At 43.2% G+C, this 22,670-nt stretch overlaps 1 protein-coding gene across 9 annotated transcripts in view; it reads right to left on the bottom strand.

The window, feature by feature from the left end:
- Positions 1-22,670, bottom strand: part of GRAMD2B (GRAM domain containing 2B) — a 112,775-nt gene that overhangs the window by 22,757 nt on the left and 67,348 nt on the right. For 4 of the 9 annotated variants that reach the window (XM_032335501.1, XM_032335506.1, XM_032335505.1 and 1 more), the window contains exons 2-3: positions 4,855-4,974; positions 1,763-1,874 (exon numbers count right to left, since the gene is read on the bottom strand). In XM_032335501.1, the coding sequence (XP_032191392.1) occupies positions 1,763-1,874; positions 4,855-4,974 (232 nt within the window). Of the gene's footprint in view, positions 1-1,762; positions 1,875-3,976; positions 4,020-4,854; positions 5,325-6,790; positions 6,799-18,312; positions 18,355-20,473; positions 20,728-22,670 lie in introns of those variants that run through there. The other 5 variants (XM_032335507.1, XM_032335508.1, XM_032335504.1 and 2 more) reach the window with 5 other exon arrangements.

Below are 22,670 nucleotides of genomic sequence, written 5' to 3'. Positions count from 1 at the left end.
CCCTAATACTGCTCTAAGGAAGAGTTTAGAAAGGTCATGAAGATGAAAGATGGTCACCACAAGTCAGCTATTCTACAAACACCTCATGTAAAGTAGGTCACCTCATGCTGCTTCCTAAAAGTACATTCAGTATCCAGAACATTACCTGGATTAAAGCTAAGTATTTCATGGGAGTTTTCCTGAGGTTTATTTTATTTTATTTTATTTATTTTTTTATTTTTAATGGCTACAGTGAGAAACAACTACATGACTTGATTTTAAAAATAATCTGGGCCACGGACGCCTGGGTGGCTGAGTCTGTTAAGCATCTGCCTTCAGCTCAGTCATGATCTCAGGGTCTTCAGATCGAGCCCCACATTGGGCTCCTTGTTCAGCATGGAGCCTGCTTCTCCCTCTGCCTGCTGCTCCTGCTGCTGTGCTCTCTCTCGCTGACAAATAAATAAAAAATCTTAAAAAACAAATGAACAAAAAACCCCCAAAAAACCTGGGCCCAAAAGAAGAAAAAAAATTCATGAAACAAAAAAACCTGAACATGGATTCTTCAAAAATGTGAACATAATAAAAGGAAAAAAAAAATAGGTGGTGGGAATGATCTATATTAATAACAAGAGATAAATGGATAAATGCAATCATGCCTCCTGACTGGATTCGGGGGGTGGGGGCAAAAAACATTTATAAAGGCCTCCACAGGGGCGCCTAGGTGTCTCAATTCATTAAGTGGCTGCCTTCCAGGGTCCTGGGATCAAGCGCCGCATCAGGCTCCCTGCTCAGGGGGGAGCCTGCTTCTCCCTTCCCTCTGCCTGCCACTCTGCCTGCTTGTGCTCTCTCTAGCTGTCAAATAAATAAAATCTTAAAAAAAAAAAAAAAAGGCATTTACTAATGGGACAATTATGGAAATCCAAAACGGATTTTATGTTAACACAATTTTGGTATATTTACTGTTTAGTTACATTTCTTGTGTGTGCCAATGTGGTTTTTTTGTTGTTGTTGTTGTTCTTAGGAAACACATATTCAAGTATTTAGGGGTGAAGTGTCAATAACCACCTCAAACCATTGACTCCAGTAAGTATTCCCCACTCTAAGACACTGAACTGGGCTTTCACATCCATCTGGGGGTGTTTGAGAGCAGAACTGAACTACTCCTGGACAAGAATCATGATCCCATTCATAGGTTCCCCAACCCCGGAGCCTTCCATTCATACAGGTGCTGTATCAGGCTCTTATTTTATTTTTTTATTTTAATTTTTTTTTTTTTTAAAGATTTTGTTTATTTATTTGACAGACAGATTACATGTAGGCAGAGAGGCAGGCAGAGAGAGAGGAGGAAGCAGGCTCCCTGCTGAGCAGAGAGCCTGATGCGGGGCTCGATCCCAGGGCCCTGAGATCATGACCTGAGCCGAAGGCAGAGGCTTAACCCACTGAGCCACCCAGGCGCCCCAGGCTCTTATTTTAATGCAAGGCTATCAAAGCTCTCCTGGTCTCAGTTAATTATTAGACCAGCATGTGACCAAATTGTTCCCTGCTCTCAGGGTGCTTGTCAGAGTTAGGGGGCACGGTGTGGAACCCACCACTGCCCAGGATATACTGAAAGGTCAGTGGGGAAATACGATCTTGATTAAAAATCAACCAAAGGAACGGCAATCTCTTCTTTCTTCCAGATTCCCAACCACCCCTGCCTATAGGAATCCTGACCAGCAGGGAGATGCACACTTGGGTTTAGTGTCCCTGCCGTGACATGACGCACACTGCCTTCCCAAGTTACCTGGCTGGAAGACGAATACTTTTTCCTGTCCATCTTAGATTCATTTTTGCTTTCTGCTTTACAGTCGTTCTTGTCGCTTGCTAAAGAGGTACCATCAAAACTGGATTTGGACCTGAGGAAAGAGAATCCAGGGAGTCTGTAAGATGAATTTTGTATGCTATTCATTGACTGTATTGTGACAAATCTTGATTATTATACAATCGCATGAGAAAACCTGACATTGGTTTTTCTCTTCTCGACCTTGGTGATCACTCATGATACTCTGCGAGCATTTACATAGTATAGTGTGTAGGAGACTGGGATGGTTTCCCCAGGCCGCAATCTTAAACTGGAGAAATGTGAACTTGTAGAAGGGAGAAGTATCAGCTGAACTGTGAAGGTCAGTATACCATCTCAAAAGTCTTTTAAGCAGTCAAAGAGGAGCAGTACAGGCAAATTATTAAACAAAACTACAGCTATAGTTCAAGCAAAGAATATTTTTGTTTCAGATTTCCATTAATATTTAACATGTGTTAATTGAGGAGGGCATTGTATTAAAGCCAGGAGGCACACAAGGCAGTCTTTTTCCTTAAGGAGCCCAAGAATTCATCAGACATCTTTTTTTAAAAGGCAGTACAAGATTTAGCACCAAATAATACATACCTGGGGTATTGGGGGCAGGTAGAGAGATACAAAGTCCAACAGGAGATAAGAGAAGAGGGGCTCAATAGCACTATCTGGGTTTAATACACTGGGTCCCAGAGGATGAGCAGGAGGTGGGTATGAGGAAAAGAGAGATAAAACATCCCAGAGTGGGGAAAACAGATGTGAAACTAGGATAAAAATGAAGAATGTGTTTGAAAGTCAAGTTTTCCTTTGTTCTAGTGAGGGCAGAGGTATTTCTGATGTGACTCTGATCCTGGCTCTCCATTTGAGTACATATGCGAATTTGCACATGTCTTCAGGCCTACAGACACGCAGAATCATTTCAAAGTAGAATGCATGTATGATTTTTTGAGGTCTACATAGGACCAACTTTTAGGATACAATTATGTGGGATTATTTTTGATTATTGGGAAAAATAGCACATGAAATTCATGATTCCACAATATGATTCTTTACAAAGAGGCTCAGTTAAAACTACTATTTGGTTCAAAGCAGATGTAAGAATCTTTTCTTTTTCTTTTTCTTTTTTTTTTCCAAAGCAGATGTAAGAATCCTGAGTAATTCAGGAGGTTTGAGGGTACGACTCAGAGATAGAAATGACTGATGTCAGATTTTAGACTCTGGGTCTCTCAGCTATGAAAAAACAGGCTATCGGATATTTTGGGCCCTTGCCAGCCCCAACAGTCTGGATCCAAGTTGCTCTAGCCACAGGTGAAGATTTGGACTTAGCTACTGACCACCGAAACTATTCACAGATACAAATTCCTTCTGGATTCTAGCAATTACTTTTCTCTTTGAAATTATGAGTAAAGACTGTACTCCAAAATAAAATTATTATTATTTTTTTACAAATGTCAAATTATCTACTATTTATACTAGTCACTAATCTGATTTAATCACCTCTACTGGTTCACATTAGTAAATGTCAATGGAATTGCCAAGGAAACGACCTCTTGAAGGACTCAGCAAATGCACCCAGGAGGGCAGCTGTATCCTTGACGAATTCAAGAGCCACCAGCAGAATGGACTTCTGCATAGCACAGCAGCTCTGTGAAAGGGGGAGGAGGGCGGCTGATTTACATAGCATTGCTATCTCTGTGTCTTCGGAACTCTGGTACTCGCTTTTCTCACAGGTGATTATGAAGGGGACGGAAAGCCCAGTGCAAATGAAAATGTCTGGCCTCTTACTCAAAAATTAGGAATTTCCAGACAGTGAGAGCAGAGCAGTAAAGCACGTGGGGGGCTCTCTGCTACTACACAGGCAACTCACCCACACTGTTTAATAAGCCACTCTCACGATGAGTGTGTGCTTCTCATCCGAAGCCTGGGGGAGGCGGGGTCAAAGCAACTTTTTCCAAGCACCCACTGGGGCGAGCCAGTAATGGTAAAAGATTCAAGAAATGACATACTTTGTGCCTTTGCCCAGAGACTCGAGTGGTGAGTGAGGGGAGATGCTCAGACAGGAAACAGCTATAGGTGTGAGATGTGTCAAGCCAGCCATGCAGAACTGAAGACGAGAGAACGAGGAAGCCAGAAAAGAAAAATCTCAGGCACAGCGATGAGACTTACGCTTGGTCTTGAATGAAGTAAGGATTTGGAGAGAAGGAATGGGCTGGGAAGCCAGGAAGGAAAGGGAAAGGCAGGAGTTACTTCATTACCCTTCAGCAGAGGCCACAAGACCCCAAAGGAGCAGTTCTGACAGATGCAGTCTCAGGGAGGAGAAAGGAGAGCTGTTCCCCCGCACCCCCCGGCACAGATCCCTGGCCACACTTCCCAAAACTGACCATAGGTACACCCATTCTCTTTTCAGGGCAAGAAAAGCAAGCTGAAGTTCCTACTTCTTCCTTCCGTGTGAAAGCAAAGACATAACTAGAGTCTGAGAGAGCGCCAGGGACCATGGCTCCTCTCAGAACGGCCTGTTCCCCTGCCCCAGCCTCATGACCAAACTGCCGCTGGCTTCCAGCTCCGGCCCCCAAGAAGTAGGCGGCTCCCTGAGCCATGCACACCCAGGCCAGGGATCCCAGGCAGGTGGCTGCCAGGACAGCAAGGCAGCAGGTGAGCACACGCACAGGCAGAGAGACCCAAGCTGGGTAGGCCTCGAGGGCTCCTTGGCCTGCCTTTCCAGGTGCTTCCAAGGTCTATGCCAGACAGGGGGCTATGCTGGCTTTATCTGGTAGCAAGATCTGTCCTTGAAGAATGGGGCAGGTGTTCTGCAGGAGACTGGGGCAAGAAGGAGGAAAGATGCCGCCCAAAAGAAATGAGACAGGAGGGCAAGCACTGGTGCCAGGATATCAAAGACAGACACCCTGCTTGTTTCTCAGGGGTTTATTTGCCTACACGAGATCCTGATTCTCAGCCACCACCACCAAACTAGAAACATGGGCTCCTCCCAGCAGCCCCTCCTCCCGAGACGCCCCAGAGAACCAAGTGTCACCATGAGGACTCACCGCAAGGAAAGGATTCTCTTCTGGTCTGGGGACTCGGCCTCAATGGACGGGGTTGGGGACTGGACTGTTGGCGACTTACAGATCTTCTTTTTCTCCTCCACACCATTCTCAGCCTCTGAGCTGGAGAAGAGAGAAGCACGCTTGGTCTTAGACATCCGGGGAAGGGGGTGGAAGGAAAACCGATGAAAACACCTTGCTTTCTGGAGGAGGGAATAATGTTCAATCCCCATAGCAGGCGGAAGTCAACTTGGATGGCAGTGCCCTTCCCAGATCTCCATTCTGCTGCCTCTCGGCTGATCCCTCAAGGGCATGAGCTCCAGGTCATGCCTGCTGCAACAGGTAAATGTCCAATTTTGTGGGAGCTGGGTGGCTGTCAGGTGTGCGCCCGTGGGCCCCACACTGCTCGGCTCCAGCAGGCTAGCTGTGTGCTGGGGCAACAGATCACCCAGAGGCTGGGAGGGCCTGTGTACACACGTGCTCAGCACACACGCTCACGCATGGCTTTCTGCCAGGTGTGAGCCTTTCTGCTGCGAGCCCCCACCCCTTTGTTTGCATTTCTCTTGTGTCATTTACCACCCACTGTGGTAGTTATATATAGGTCCCACTTTGGGTTGTTGATATTTTAACCAAGCACTTCTCTGAGCCATTTACAGTCTCTAATCTATGCAGCCACCTGGGCTGGGTAGGAATTATGACACCCCCTCTTGTTAACAGATCTGGAATCTGAGGCCCTCAGATATCATCCACCTTGCCCAAGCTCACACAACCAGTATCTGTCTGAGTTGGGATTCAAGCTAAGATCTGTCCATCGAGGATGCCTCAGGGTACACACCCATCCTCATATCCTTGTCTCTCTTTCCCCTGCCATCCACCCACCCACCCGCCCAAACCATCTGTCCCTCCATTGAGCCCCCTCATGGCTCGATGAGCTCCCGGGCGGGGTAAGGATCTTAGTGATTTTTATACTGACCACATGGTTTAGGTGAGTGCTGGTATCTAATCATGATCAATAGGCTTTTAGACAACGAGGGCTGACTTTGGTGATAGAAGGATTAGAGGGGAAAGCAAGTGAGGAGGGTCTGCACCCTGTATCACTAACAGATGAGGGTAGCCAGTGGGGTGGACATGGGAGCTGAGCTCCCTCAATCTTAGGGACCAGGGACACTAATTTCAGTTTGGGAAAGAAAGAGGAGGGCGAGGAATGTGGGAAGAGAGAATACAGGGTGTTTTACATGGACCGACCTCCTTCTGTACCAGTCTGCAAAGCACAGAATTCACAAGACACATTTCTGAGAATGTGAGAGCTCTAGGGTGGCTGAACATGAAGGGAAACATATTAAGATAGCATTGCGATGACTGTTTGGCTACTCTGAATCCTCATTTCCCACCATTTGGTGCCTTTACCTGCACATGACCTCACAGGCAGGAAATGTGAGTGGTTAGCTGAAGCTTTGTGGTTGCTCTCTTACCACTTCTCACAGTATGTGACAGTTCCGGTCCATTCTAGTAAGACCGCAGTAGTGTCAAAATCAAGACCAAGTGTATCTGACAAGGTAGCCAGTTAACCATCCCTACAGATGGTGGGTGTTCTTCCACTGGAGTTAGCATTCCACTTCTTAGTACATCAGCATTCCCCAACCTTCCATGTCTTCCATTCTCAAAGTGCTCAAAATCACTTAAGTACATTCAAAGAGCTCAGTCCGTAACTGAACTGCGTGATGTGACAAAAGGCACATGGAAGTCTTTGCCATATTAATAGGAAGACATTGCTTTGGTTTGAAATAGAGGGTTTTATTTAATTTTTACCATCAAGCTGAATTCACAGACTCTGAATTTTAGAAGGTTAAGGGGCTTTAGAAGATACTTCCGCCCACCCTAACCCTCCCCAAGACACACACATTATCCCCATTCTTCAAAAGCATCAGATGGGGGACACCTGGGTGGCTCAGTTGGTTCAGTGACTGCCTTTGTCTCAGGTCATGATCCTGGAGTCCCAAGATGGAGTCCCATGTGGGGCTGCCTACTCAGTGGGGAGTCTACTTCTCCCTCTGACCCTCCCCTCTCTCATGATCTCACCTCTCATTCTCACTCTTAAATAAAATCTTAAAAAAAAAAAAAAAAGGCATGAGACGGTAATCCACTTGTGAGGCCTTCCTTAAGTAGGGAGAGTAAGCATGTGTAGACCCTCCAAAATCCATTTGGCATTTACTTATGTGTTTCCTGAATTTTGTGCACGAGTCTGAGGTGCTGCTATCCTGTACAGCACCTCTGCATACCGAGAAAGGACCCTCCCCCAGGAACCACTCACCAAAAGCTACCCATCAGTTTGGAGGAAGCCCTATTGCTATGTGGCCTGGCAGAGCTAAGGTACACCTAGCTTGGGGCAAATGTCTTATTTAGCCAACTCCTAGACTAAATTCCTTATGCACAGGGAACATCTGAGTTTTTCCATGGCTCTCAGCTCAGCATTTGGCTCCTAGTGGTACATGTTGACTGATGTGGGATTCATTCTGCAGTGTCTCACACAGCAATTCATGTAAGGGCCCATTCAGTTTTAGAGGTTTGTCGACTTAAAGATGGCACAGGGGCACCTGGGTGACTCAGTTGTTAAGTATCTGCTTCCGGCTCAGGTCAAGATCCCAGGGTCCTGAGATAAGCCCCCATCCCTACTGTCAGGCTCCCTGCTCAGCGGGGAGTCGCTTCTCCCTCTGCCCCTCTGTCTACCCCCCATGCCCCATTCATGCTCTCTCCCTCAAATAAAATCTTAAAAAAAAAAAAAAAGATCCCACAGAAAATCAAGTAAGTGAATTCCTAACACAGGAGAGCTCACTCCCACAAGCACCCCTTCCCCTTGAGGTCTTGTGGCAGAGGATTGAAACCATAATAGAATCCAAACAGCAAAGACCGGCCGAGCATGGGAGGGCAATAGGATGGTTCCACAAGGCCCCTCTGTCACTTTAAAGTTACTGTCAATAAAGCTAAACTCACTGACAACGGAGATGAAATAACAGGTCTTGTTTAAATCATGAAAAAGAAGAAAACAGGTATTTTTCTTTCTTTTTTTCTAACCAAGAAGATAAGGCCTTTCAGGGACATTGGCTACAAGAGTCAACTAAAAAACAAGACAAAACCAAACCAAACCAAAAGAAAGTCTTCCTCTTTTTTCCTTTCTCTCTCTTTTTGATACATAAACAATTTACTAATAGATAAAGCCTCAAGATTTAAATTTCCTCTTGAAAACACCCATGGTGCGGCCTCAGCAGCCTATGATCTTAAGTGTTGGCCTTGGACACGAAGTCCCCAAAACTGTTGCAGCCCTGTGTGAGCCCGAGTCCTTTTCCATTGCTGCAGGTCTTCCCAGAGTTTGCTGTCCAGACCATGAGCCAGGACCTGGCTGTATTTTTTTCCATACTTAATATCCTTTAGTGTGTTCAAGAACCAGTCTGGAATCTTATACTGGTATGGATTCTGCATAATGGCAATCACATGTTCCATCTCATCCTCCGTCAGCTCTCCTGCCTTCCTGGTGAGGTCGCTCTCTGCTTTCCATAATACCACGTGAGCCTGTCTTGCCCCACACCCTTCACTGCAGTGATGGCAAAGGTTCTTTTCTGCCCAACCATCAAAACTGGTATCGAGTTCTCACAAAATATGCTGAACTTCTCAGGGATCACTAGAATGTGGCCCTAGTGGTGACCCTAATGGCAGATAATCCAACCTTCCTCTTTCCACAAATGTTTACTGGAAGGGTCCCTGCTAGGCCAGCAGGATGCTGAGCTGGGCAGGTGACACAGAGATAAGTGACAGACAGTTTTACTGTATCCTCAGAAGAACCAGATATTGGAAACACACGATCAACCTTCACTCAGCCTTAACAAGTTATTTCTTCTCCCATCTCCAACCCAATGTAAGTATCACTTGTGGGCCCTGAAAGCTTTTCAGTGGAATTCCAGAGCACTGAGACAGTCCTGCTTATCCCAACCAAGCCTGACGTTACCCTTTGGGGGAATGCATTTTTATTACCAGCTAGGAGGTACTGGTTTCAATAAGACACTGCCCCACACTGTTACACAATCTATAAATAAATAAAAAAAAACAAAAACGGGCTGGACAATCCCTACCGAGAGGACAATATGAGTCAATTCCCAGACCTCATTAAGCTGATGATGAGATGACTCAGATTTCACAATTTTTCAGAATTGGAATTCTTATATTCCTCCTGGGAAGAGTGTCTCTGAGTTGAAGGTAAACTCAGCATTTCTTTCTCCCATCCCATCACTTTGTTCCTCATGCTGAGAATGAGCCATCATCCCAAGCAAGTCAAGGTAAGTACATATTGGGCAGAATGGTGATTAGGGTGCATCTCAGGTGAGTAAGTGGCGTCTCAGGTAAATGAAAACAAGTGCCTCCTATGGTTCAGTCCAGGCAGATGTATTCCTTTCTGATCACAGTGGTGAATCCCTAGAGTTGAATCTACCTTCAAGTTAAATCAGTCTAAACTAAAGCACAAAAAATGTTGTCAATTCCCTTAAAGTAGCATGGGTAAGAGTAGTTTTAAATCCATTGTCACTTAAAAAAAAAAAAAAATCCCTGATCACCGTATGCTGAAACCACAGTTTTGACCAACAAGGTTTGAAAGTGACTTGAAGATAGGCTATGTTTCACCAGAGGATCTCAAGGGGATAAAATTCTGGAAAGGGGATCATAGTGATTAAGGCCAGGTCTGTCACAATACAGTGCTTTGCTGAAACCCTATACTGGAAACATGGGTATACCTGGCACCAAGACCCTAGGGCACCAAACCCTTGTTATTTTATTTTTTATTATTTAAAATTTATTTTATTTCTTTAAAGATTTATTTATTTGAGGGGGTGGTGGTGGGGGAAAGGGAGACAGAGAATCTCAAGCAGACTCTCCACTGCTTACAGATCCCAACATGGGGCTTGATCTCACAACCCAGGGATCATGACCTGAGCCAAAACCACAGATCAAACACTTAATCACCTGAGCCACTCAGGTGTCCCACCAAATCCGTGTTTTTGGTGTGGTGTTTGCTTAGTGGTTTCAAGGCTCGCTGGCAGGCAAGGGCAATACTACGTGGGACCCAAGAGATGGACTACAAGGGTAGAGGAGGGATCTATGGGAGGCTTGGCAGCAACCATAGGACAAATCAGGAGACATCACGGTAATGGTAAGAAGGGTGCATAATAGGGCTTAAATGTACAGGAGGTGGTGATGGACACCAGAGTCTCTCTAAGACCCCTCAGCCTCTCCAACTGCAAAGTAAATGCAAAATCTCCCAAACTAGATTTTCATAAGCCAGGAAGAAGTCTTTCATCTACAATTTTGATACAGTAGATCTTTATCTAGAAACTTTAAATTTTTAATGCATCTATCTACATATTCATTTCTGTGTAAGTACCAGAAGCAAAAGTACACAATACAAAAGTTACAAATGGAACTCTGAAAACTATAAACCACTGATGAAAGAAATCAAAGATGATACAAACAAATGGAAAGACAGCCTGTGCTCACTGACTGAAAGAATATTGTTACAATGTCCACAGTAGTGGACAAAGCAATCTACAAGGTGCAATCCCTAACAAAATACCAACAGCCTTTTTCACAAAACTAGAACAAGTAATCCTAAAATTTGTATGGAATCACAAAAGCCCCTAAATACCCAAAGAAACTTTGACAAAGAAGAATAAAGATGGAAGTATCATAATCCCAGATTTCAAGATAAACTATGACACTGTAGTCATCAAGACAGTATGGTAATGGTCCAAAGGAGACACATAGATCAATGGAACAGAATAGAAAGCCCAGAAATAAACCCACACTTATATGGTCAATTAATCCATGAAAAAGGAAGCAAGAATGTACAACGGGGAAAAGACAATCTCTTCAGTAAATGGTGCTGGAAAAACTGGATGGCTACATGCGAGAAAAGGAAACTGGACCACTTCCTTACACCATACACAAAAATAAACTCAAAATGGATTAAAGACTTAAATGTGAGACCTGAAACCATGACGCTTGTAGAAGAAAACATAGCGAATAATTTCTTTGACATTGACCTTAGCAACATTCTTCTAGATAGGCATCCTTAGGCAAAGGAAATAAAATAAAAACAAACTTGGGACCACACCAAAATAAAACGCCTTTACACACGTAGGAAACCATGAACAAAACAAAAGGCAACCTACTGATTGCAAGAAGCTACTTGCAAATGATATATCCAATAAGGGGTTAATAGCCAAAATATATCAAGAACTCACATAACACCAAAAAACAAATAATCTGACTAGCAAATGGGCAGAGGATCTGAACAAACATTTTTCCAAGAAGATATACAGATGGCCAACATACACATGAAAAGATGTGTCAAAGCATCAGCACTCATCAGGGAAAGCAAATTCAAACCACAATGAGATACCATCTCTTACCTTTCAGAATGGCTAAGACTTAAAAAGGCAAGAAATAACAAGTGTTGGTGAGGATGTGGAGAAAAGGTAACCCTCATGCACTGTTGGTAGGAATGTAATTCGGGATAGCCACTGTGGAAAACAGTGTGGAGGTTCCTCAAAAAATTAAAAATAGAAATACCACACAACTCAGTAATTCCACTTCTGGATACTTACACAAAGAAACAAAAAACATGTAAAAAGATATATGCACCCCTAGGTTCATTGCAGCATTACTCACAATAGTGAAGCTACGGAAGCAGTCCAAGTATCTACTGATAAATTAATGAAGAAAGAAGATGCAATACAGACCCACAATGGAATATTACACAGCCATTAAAAAGAATGAGACTTTGCCATTTGTCACAACATGGGTGGGTCCAGAGGGTGTTATGTTAAGTGAATTAAGCAGACAGAGGAAGACAAATACCTTATGATTTCACTTGTATTTGGAATCTAAAGAACAATACAAATGAATAAATACAAACAAAAAGTAGAAAGAGACCCATAAATACACAGAACAAACTGATAGCTCCCAGAGAGTAGGGGTAGGAGGACGGGCACAATGGATGTAGAGGACTGGGGGATATAGGCTTTCAGTTATGGGATCAATAAGGCAGAGGGATGAAAGGTATAGCATAGGGAATATAGTTGATGGTACTGTAATATTGTATGGTAATGATGCTTGTGGTGAGAGCAGCATAATGTATAGACCTGTAGAATTACTATGTTGTACCCCTGCAACTCATGGAACATTGTGTATCAACTCCACTTCAATTAAAAAGTTACAAATCACACAAAACAAATCTCCCCACTATCCCTGTTTCATGGTGGTCCTGTTTGTCTCAAGAGGCACCCACTACTGTTCCTAGTTTCTGTAGGTCTTTCCAGCAACAATCTGTGTACATACAAGTGTATGTATTGTCTAAGCACAAATGATAGGATACTATCATACAGCTGGCTTTTTCCCCCTTTTTACTTACTATATATCTTGGTGCTCTTTCCCTATCAATAGACACAGAACTTCCTCATTCTTTTTAATTATTGCATAGAGTTCCACCAAGATGGATAAATTATAACTTAACCAGTTCCTTACTGATGAACATTTAGATGGATTTCAGTCTTACTACAAATACAAATAACACTGCAACAAATGTCATTGTATGTTTCATTTCCTTGTATGGAAATGAAACACCTGTGTCAAAATGTACACAGTTAAAAAAATTAATAGTTATTGCCAATTGCCTTCTGCAGAGGTTCTGTAACCCACACCCACAATACAAAGCAGTGTTAACACATTCTTAATAATAAAATGTTAAGCAAAAAAGAATTTTTTCCCAAGTCCCTAGCAGAGTACCTTCACAAAACAGTAAGAAGCACATAAAATAACAAGAATAATTTTAATGAACACTAGTGTTAAATTTTTGATCTTTGCAAATGTGAGAGGTTAAAAAAATCCAATATACTTTCAATTTATCATTCTCTATGAGTAAGGTTGAGAGTATTTTCACGTATTTTGAAATTTCCTGTTTTGTGATTTAACATTTAGACACCTTGCCAATTTTTCTATTGGGCTGTTGACTGAAACATTCAGGAGCAATACTTCTTTTCACAACTATATCACTGATTCTTGCAATATTCTAGAACTGACTTTTTAAATAACTGATATTAAACAATTAGAAGTTAAGTGGATATTAGGGTTGGGCCTAACATTAAAATAAAATGTCGATGACGAATTGACTTTTTGATAGGCTTACTGGCAGGTAGGGGAAAAAAGGCCCAAAACTAGTATTCTTTGGTTTCAGCAAAACCTTTCATGAAACCTCACAGGCTTCTAGTTCAAGAGGGAGGAATGGAGCACAAATGTTTGCCTCTCCTTTCTGAGGCCCGTTAAAATAAGTATAAAAGAAGTAATTCTCCTGCTTATAATCCTGGAGGGAAACCATCAACAGAAAAGTAATTCCCAAATTTCTGGTATATGGAAAGTAGAAAGTAAATTACAGTATTAACTCATGCAGCCAAGTAAGGAAGCTGTAGTTAGAATATGGGCATCGGGGCGCCTGGGTGGCTCAGTGGGTTAAGCCGCTGCCTTCGGCTCAGGTCATGATCTCAGGGTCCTGGGATCAGGTCCCGCATCAGGCTCTCTGCTCAGCAGGCAGCCTGCTTCCCTCTCTCTCTCTCTCTCTCTCTGCCTGTCCCTCTGCCTACTTGTGATCTCTCTCTGTCAAATAAATAAATAAAATCTTAAAAAAATAAAAAAGAAAGAAGTTATAGAATATGGGCATCAGTGGAAGGTAAGAGAACAGTAATCTGGTCTGTCAAAATCCAATGAGGGGGCTATAAGAGGAAGGCTAAGAAGTTGATGAATATAGTAGATTAAATTAAAGGTGTGTGTAAGAGATCTTTGACTGCCTCCTCTTGATCCTGGCCCCCATCATCAGGCAGGAAGACCATTAGCTATGGAGGTCAAATATCAGAAGGGATGTCAGTGAAAAGACAGAGTGAACTTAGCTGTACAAAGCCAGGGTACCCTGTATGGAGGGTACAGCCTTACAGTAAACGCTTCTTATCCTCCCATGGGGAATCGGTAGTCCCCAGGCTAGGTGTCAATCCACTACCCATGCCCTTCCAAAGATCCCAGAAGAGCTCACTAGTCCCTCTTTCTGATATATGAAATGACAACAAAGGATTGCCAGACCCTTGAAGAAAACCTGAAGTCTTAATGACAAGATCGAGATAAACCAAGAGGAAAGTAAAACCCTTAGGGAACTGACTTCAGAGAACAGAAGAAAACTTAAGGTAAACAAGCGAACAAGAAAAAAAAAAAACAAAAAACAAACAAACAAAAAAACCCCATAGCCTTCCAATGAATATCTTCAAAGAGAGAAGACAGCACCCAGAAAATGGATCACAGTAATACGGCAAGGGAAAACCCTCCTGGACTCCTAAATTCTCCCAGAGTCCAAGTCCTCTGGAGCTTACAGGCACTTGGTGACCTGCCCTGTTCACCCCTCCTCAGCTCCTGACCCCCTCACTCACTTCCTTCCAACCACAGTCCCAAACTCTGACGAGAAAACCTGTGCACTGGCTGTTCATCAAATGTAGATTGATGTACTCTTTAAAGAGGTAAAAGAGAAAGTAGGATTTAGAAAGAGGGATATGCCTAAGCAACATTAAGAGTAGGCAGACGGAGGCAGGGAGCTAGTCTGCATTGACTCTTATGTTCCATCAAAACAGGAAGTGAAGAGATAAGGTTTAAAAATTAATAAGCAAGAATAAGCAGGATACAAACATTTTTACAGATAATGAAGTAACCACTGCAACTAAAATCAGGCACAGTTATAAGAAGCTACTGGGGAGGCACATGGAGAAGAGGGGAGGTGAAATTGAGTTTGTTATAAATTTTAATGCACTTTATTAATTTGTGAACACTTAAAAACAAGTTAATACCTTATAAAGAAGATGTAAAATATAGCACAGATCATAAAAATAGGTGGATCTGCTGTCTTCAAATGGCTGAGTTCCTGCTATGTGCAGAACATACTGCCAGGTGCTGCCCTCTCCAGGACTGTGGCCTCTACTGGGAATTTAAGTTTAGCACCTAATTAACACATAATACAGGTTATAAGGGATGTCTACCATACACACAGTGCCTTGGGAATTAAGAAAGCAAGCTGTGAAGAGGAGAATCAGGGAAGATTTGTGGAGGAAACCAGCATGACACTGTGGGCATTTATGAGGGGAGGGCAGTATTTCTTTTCTCATTTAGTTGTCAGAAATACATTGCAGAACAAGAAATCACAAGTGTAAATAATATTTCTATTAGTGCTGTAAATAAAAAAATAGACCTGTTCCTTTGGATGAAGAAAATCAAACCCTTCCATTACCACACTGTAGTCATCTCTGCCACCTCTCTACCTGGAGAGACACTGTATTTGTGCAACCATCATGGGGGAAGGATTGATGTTTGAACTGGGGACATACAAGTTAGGCTTGGCTGAGATACCAAAAGGGCACAGAAATACAAGGAAAGGCAGTAGCAAATATAGGCAGACAAGGAAGAGTTACATATGCACAAGAAAATGGAGCAGGCTGGTTTTCTCTGGAGTGCAGGCAGCAGAAAGAAGTGGCAATTACGTTGTTGGAAAGTTTGATTCCTAATGAGAGTGGGCTGCTTTTAGTCTTCATTTGGTTGGCAGCAGGGATAAATGAAACATTTTTAAGCAGAAGGAATGAAGCGGTAGGGTGTGAAGTGCCCATCTTTTCCCACACAGCCATCGTGAGGGTCTGAAGAGCTACGGACTCTGGAGGGATTATACTATATCAGTGGCTAAGCACCGGGTGGGGGTAGGGGGCTGAGAGTGAAGGCAAGAAGCAGTAGACCGCACAGGAGAATGAATCCAGAGATAACACCAGAAGAGAGCAATGGAGAGCAACATCCAGGATCACCCCAAGGTTATCTGGAGGATGGAGAAGACAGGATTGCCACCAACAGCTAGAACACAAGAGGAAACGTTGGGTGGGAGGGATTTTGCAAACCTAGTTTCAGAAATAACAGATGTCTATTGTTAGCAATAGACGTCTAACGTACCGTGAGAAAGCTGTATCTAAGAAACCAAAACAACCCAAAAGAACAACAGCAAAAAGAGTATCTGACTGCAGAGGATTCTGCCAGCTGGAAACTTCTTTCTGCTAAGTCCCAAGCACATGGCCATAGGCTAGAGCGACAGCTTCAGCTGCAGTATCCTAGGCATAGAGGAGTGGCTCACCACAGGCCACCAACTGGGCCCAACACACCTCTTTAAACTGGTCCCACAGAGCTCCCCTCTGCTCGTATTTCAGTGGACAAATATCTGTCCCAGAACCCATTGCGTGAGTCACTCCCACCTTTCTACCTTCTCCTAATTCTGTTTGCCTACAACACTGCTTAGCTTTCAAAGCCTAAGGCGACTCAATTCCAAAAAGCATTTGATCACCAGGATTCTGGTTCCGAAGGAAGAGAAACCCAACTCAATCTAGCGTATGTTTACAAGAAAAGAAAAACAAAACAAAAAAAAAAACAAAAAAAACCCCGAAAGGGCTTTTGTCCCTGCTTCAAGATGAAGTCACCAGGGCAGAAGAGCTGCAGCTGCAGACCTTTGCCTTCAATCCCTGAACACACAGCAGTCATCTCCGGGGTCCCCCTCCACAAGTCGCCTGAGCCATCAATGCCCAATTCATCCTCCAGAGACACCGCCTCTCCTGCGTCAAGCCGCCGCTCCAGAACCAACAATGGCTTTCTATCGAGCATCTGGATTGCGGCGTCTGGATATAAGCCAAGATCTGCCAGAGTTATGCCATGTTCTTCTACTTTTCAACAAGAGTTCTGCGTTCCAGCCATGCTGGTCTTCTCCCCATGACCTCACTTGCATCATGTTCCATCCTCCCTCTGTGCGCTGGCTCCAGCTGGGCTATCCTCTCTGCCCCTTCCCCACTCCCCACAACTACACACTATCCTCCCTGCTGCTTTCCAACTCCCCTTAACTACACACTGTTCCATGCCTGGGGCATGTCTAATTATAGACCTTTGTCACACTGGCCCCCATCTCTTTAGCTACGGTGTCTGGGTATAGGAAATTGTGCAATTAATACTTATTGACCAGACAACTTTGAGTATATTTGCAGTATAGGACAAAAATCAGCATTTTTTAAAAAAAGATTTTATTTATTTATTGACAGAGAGAGAGATCACAAGCAGGCAGGGAGGCAGGCAGAGAGAGGAGGAAGCAGGCTCTCCGCAGATCAGGGAGCCCGATGCGGGGCTCAATCCCAGGATGCTGGGATCATGACCTGAGCTGAAAGCAGAGGCTTTAACCCACTGAGCCACCCAGGCGTCCTCAAAATCAGCAATTTTTTTTTAAGATTTTATTTATTTGACAGAGAGAGATCACAAGTAGGCAGAGGCAGGCAGAGAGAGAGGAAGGGAAGCAGGCTCCCTGCCAAGCAGAGAGCCTGATGTGGGGCTTGATCCCAGGACCCTGGGGACATGACCCAAGCCGAAAGCAGAGGCTTTAACCCACTGAGCCACTCAAGCGCCCTCCAAATCAGCATTTTTTAAAAGTAATCTCTATACCCAACGTGGGGCTTCAACTCAAGACCCCGAGACCCCAGAGTCACATGCTCTACTGACTGAGCCAGCCAGGTGTCCCCAAAATCAGCATTTTAAAAAGGGCTTTGGCTTACATTTGCTTTCAGCCTACGTTGTAAACTCTTTACCAGGTGTGCCTTACACTTCTATTGGAAAGGGGCCATGTTGAAGGGGCCAGAAGGGAGGAAACGGTTGTCTTTCCACTTTCCCTTACACTGAATCAGCAATGTGTACAGACTTATTCTTCACACTCATTAGTTAGGTAAGCGAGACTTTGAATCCCTGTGACAACTCAAACAGACTGTCTTCGTTGTTGGAAGAAATGAGGATTGCAAGCAGAATTATAATCAAACTAAGGAACTTCTCAGCAGTGGTACTCTGAGGCCAAGCACAAATGGAAAATAACAAAATAAAATGACAAGAAAATACATCAAGGAGACAGCAGTTGACTTTTCCAATTTCCAGGAAAGGCAAATTGATGACGCTGACAGCGAGTTCCCTTTTGTTACTTACAACCTCGGCATGTAAATAGTGTTTTGTATGTTGCGTTGCTCAGTGCTAACAAAATTTCTAAAAATATGTTTAATACGGCTCCTTTAAACAAGAATATAATTTTCTCACGGGCAAGGGCTTTAAAGAGTTTTTATATTTCTATCTCCACTCCTTTTTTGAAGGTGTTCTCCATGAGCACTTGCTAGATGTCAGAATAAGCCATTTTCATGTATCTAAGATATATTCAAGGACATTTATTAAAGCTTTGGCCTGAAGGATGTATTTGGGGAAGAAATAAATTTTAAAAGCAGAATGAAACACTTAGAAAAGCAGAAAGGTAGGAATACAAAAGAAAAGGTCATGATGGGATGCCTGGGTGGCTCAGTGGGATAAGCCTCTGCTCGGGTCATGATCTCAGGGTCCTGGGATCGAGCCCCACATTGGGCTCTCTGCTCAGCAGGGATCCTGCTTCTGCCTCCCTGCCTACTTGTGATCTCTCTCTGTCAAATAAATAAATAAAATCTTAAAAAGAAAAGAAAAGGGATGAAATCCAGGAAAAAAATACTTAGAGAAAGTACAGTATTAACAAATCTATAGCTATTATGGAAAGCACTCAAATCTATAGCTATTATGGAAAGTATCATAAGTATTAAATAAGATCAGAAAGTACCTCACGTACTTGAGAAATAACTGTAAATTAAAACCTAGAATATGGTAAGCAACCGGATCACCGGGAATGTATTTACAGAGCACAATACAGAAAAAGAATATGCCCTAAGATAAAATAGCCATTTGCAATTATAGGCAATTCTGAATGATAAAAGCAAGGCTGTTTTATATAAGTGGGACTTCTAACTGCTCAAATTCATAAATGTGCTTACTGCCCAGAGCAAGAATGCTAGAATTTAAGGAAAATTAAGAAGTTCTTTCAATGAGCTTGGGGGAGGGCCACAATTTCTAAACACCTCTATACCAGAAGAGATCTGATATCCAAGATAAATAGCCACATGCCTCATCTTTGAACCTACCACATCCTGAACATGGCAAGGAAGAAGGGAAGAACAAATATTTAAGGACAGTCTCTGCTCTCAACAGATTTACATCTGAAATAAAGGCAATTGGCACACATAAAAAAAACCCAAACGCACTGTTCTAGCAACCTCATTAAAACCCGGATTAAAGATGTTAATGCCTATGTGCGGTTCCATCAAAGAATAACAATTTGCAACCACATTTTGAAGGAAAAGAGGACCAAGGATAGTACAAAACTGGGAGGATAAAGGTTTCAGGCAGAAGGCATAAAACTTTAGAGTGTGCAAGGAAAGAGAAAGGAACAATTAACATGGATCTTGGGAGTGCCAAAGAGAAGGTGTCTTTAGCAGAAGAGCATGAGAGGCGAATGCAATCAGAAAAAAATCAAGTGGCTGAGGCAGAAAGGTGTTGGTAAGCAGAGGACCCTCAAAATTCTGAGAAAGTAACAGAACCCTACCCTAAAATGGGGCACAACTTTTTTTTTTTTTTGAGGTTTTTTTATTTGACAGAGAGAGATCACAAGTAGGCAGAGGGGCAGGCAGAGAAAGAGGGGGAAGCAGGCTCTCCGCTGAGCAGAGAGCCCAATGTGGGTGCTTGATCCCAGGACCCTGAGATCATGATTTGAGCCAAAGGCAGAGGCTTAATCCACTGAGCCACCCAAGTGCCCTGAGGCACAACTTTCTTAAAAGGATACCTGTGAAGGGTACCTGGGTAGCTCAGTTAGTTGAACAGCTGACTCTTAATTTTGACTCAGGTCATTATCTCAGGGTGATGAGATGGAGCCCCATGAGACCGGCTCTATGCTCAGTGAGAACCCTGCTTGAGATTCTCTCTCCCTCTCCCTCTGACCCCCCACTCGTACACACATGCTCTCTAAAATATATAGATAAAAAGTATTTTAAAAAAATGATACTCCTGAGATAATGACATTCTAACCTCTGATAGATGGGTACGGGATGAGAGGAATGTGAGAGAGTCTGGATTTATAGGTACTCTTCCAACAAAGAGAAGGTAGAAGACCAGGGGGTAAGAGAGAAAGGAAAAAGTAGACCTCTACCACCTCCCCCCAGGCCAAGCAGGACATCCTTTATAAGCAACATGGGCAGAACATGAATTTATGTTAATATAAATACCTCCTGGGGCGCCTAGGTGGCTCAGTGGGTTAAGCCTCTGCCTTCGGCACAGATCATGATCCCAGGGCCCTGGGATCAAGTCCCACATTAGGCTCTCTGCTCAGTGGGGGGCCTGCTTCCCCCACCCGCTCTGTGTACCTCTCTGCCTACTTGTGATCTGTGTCAATTAAATAAATAAAATCTTAAAAAAAAAAAAAACCAAATACCTCCTGAATTAAGTTTCATTTCTCTTGTTACCATGCATGACAGGAACTTTTATTCCGGAGACAGGGGATGTATCATGTCATAAATACATGTACTTAACCAGAAGGGAATATTTCACCTATTAATAGCACAGTACCATAAAAAACAAAAAACAAAAAACCCACCCCAATCCAGGGCCACTGGAAGCCAACTTGAAGAGCAATGTTTGTTCTTGTTTTGAGGAGCCCCCACTGTGTCCGTGGAAACCGGCTGTGCTGCTTTGGCCCTCAGCTGCTGGAGGAGTCATTTGAACGGGAAGCACGGGAGACAGGAGGAAAGGGGCTGCCTCTTGCCACCTTGGCTGTCATCTCTGATGATGCAAGGGCTTTCTTCCCTCTTATACCCTTCATTTCCTGGAACTCTTTCTGTTTCAATGCAGGTTAAAAACAAAATAAAACAAAACCTAAAAAACATCAAAAGCCTGAGAGCTGAAAGACCCACATACACGCACACTGCAGCAGAGTTAAAAGTTGTCACAAGGCTCCAAAATAACACCAGAGAGCGCTCCGGAAACCTGTCTCTCCTTTGTTTCCCCCACTCAAACTCGGCAGTGCTACCTCCTCAGGCTTCTGTCCTCTGATCTCACAGCTCAGAACTGCCTGTGTGTGAAGACAGCTCAGGATGTTCGCCCGGGCTGGCCCATACAGGAATTTCCAGAAGTCGGCTCCAGACTTCCTGCCACATCCCCCCCAGGGACCGAAATGGACACAGGCTCTTTGGATGTCATCAGCGCACGAGAAAATTCTCTTTGCTTAACTGCTTTGTATTACTAAGACTCGGCTTCTTTCTAATGAAAATTAATGGGACTCAACCACTAGACAAGAAAGCCACTGTCGCTTTTTGTTCTTTATTTACTTGCAAACTAAAATTTTTAAAAATAGAGAGAGAGAGCGAGAGCGCGAGAGGGAGCATGTGAATGAGGGGGAGTGGCATGGGTCAAGGAGAGAAGCAGACTCCACACTGAGCACAGAGCCTGATGCAGGGCTCCACCTGACAACCCTCAGATCCTAACTTGAGCGGAAATCAAGAGCTGGATGCTTAATGGACTACACCACCCAGGCTCTCCTGCCACTTTTTAAAAATGCAATATCCAAATGTGAGAGAAAACAGTTTCCTTTAAAAAGCCATGGTTTAACCAAAAACGCTTCCAAACAAGATACTTAAGCAAAGAACAGTTTATGCTACCCTATGGGAATAAATAATAAAAAAGAGTACTTTCTTGGTTACTTTGAGTTTTAAGATTCAAAAGTATGAATGTAAGCGCCTCACGAAAGTAAACCCATTAACTGTATCTTTTTTTTTTTTTTTAAAGATTTTATTTATTTATTTGACAGAGAGAAATCACAAGTAGATGGAGAGGCAGACAGAGAGAGAGAGAGAGAGAAGCAGGCTCCCTGCTGAGCAGAGAGCCCGATGCGGGCTTCGATCCCAGGACCCTGAGATCATGACCTGAGCCGAAGGCAGCGGCTTAACCCACTGAGCCACCCAGGCGCCCCCATTAACTGTATCTTATCTGGGTTTTTCTCCCCTGGAATCCATCCCCATGTTTTATATGTATTATTGCCAGAGAATTATTTGACATTTATATCATGACATATAAGTAACATATCATATGTCATATCATTGTTAATATCATGATCTAATCATATAGGTGATATATAATTATCATATGTATCAACATATGTAACAGAGTAACTCCTCACTGTTGTTAAGAAATGTTTATCCCAGTTTTTAAAGATAACTAACTTGCACAAATTCAAGGATTAGAATTAGTGTAATTTATACATGAAAATTAGTACCTTTTTCAAGAAAACATAAGCAGTAAGCCTAAACAGATTTTTTTTTTTTTTAAACTCAAGCACCTGAGATCTGGACCTGAGCTGAGATCAAGAGTTGGATGCTAATCCCACTAAGCCACCCAGGTGCCCCAGATACATTTTAACAGATCTTGCATTCGACATCCTTATTTCCTGTTCTTAATTTCTATCACCACAAATATGCATTTTCTTTACCTGTGCTGAAAATATACTGCTTGGCCAAACACCTCTTCTCTACCTCCTCCCTCTCCCTTGCCACCCCTTTGTTCTGGATTTTCCAAATAACTTTAAATTTGCATTGCTGTTCACAAAGAGCATGTACACCCGTATCATGCATGATACCCTACCAGTGTTCATGAAATGTGGACAAGGCGAGTGTGTACCACACCAATTATCCAAATGTCACAAATAAGGAAGCTAAATAAGAGGGCTGAGGGACTGCCTACACAATACCCTAAGTGCCTAGAACCTCTGTAAACCCGTATGTTGACTGCCTGTTTCCCAC

Source organism: Mustela erminea, chromosome 3 (assembly GCF_009829155.1).
Source record: "Mustela erminea isolate mMusErm1 chromosome 3, mMusErm1.Pri, whole genome shotgun sequence".
NCBI lineage: Eukaryota > Metazoa > Chordata > Mammalia > Carnivora > Mustelidae > Mustela > Mustela erminea.
The sequence above is the reverse complement of the archived record's forward strand: the minus strand, read 5'-3'. Positions and strand labels throughout refer to the sequence as shown.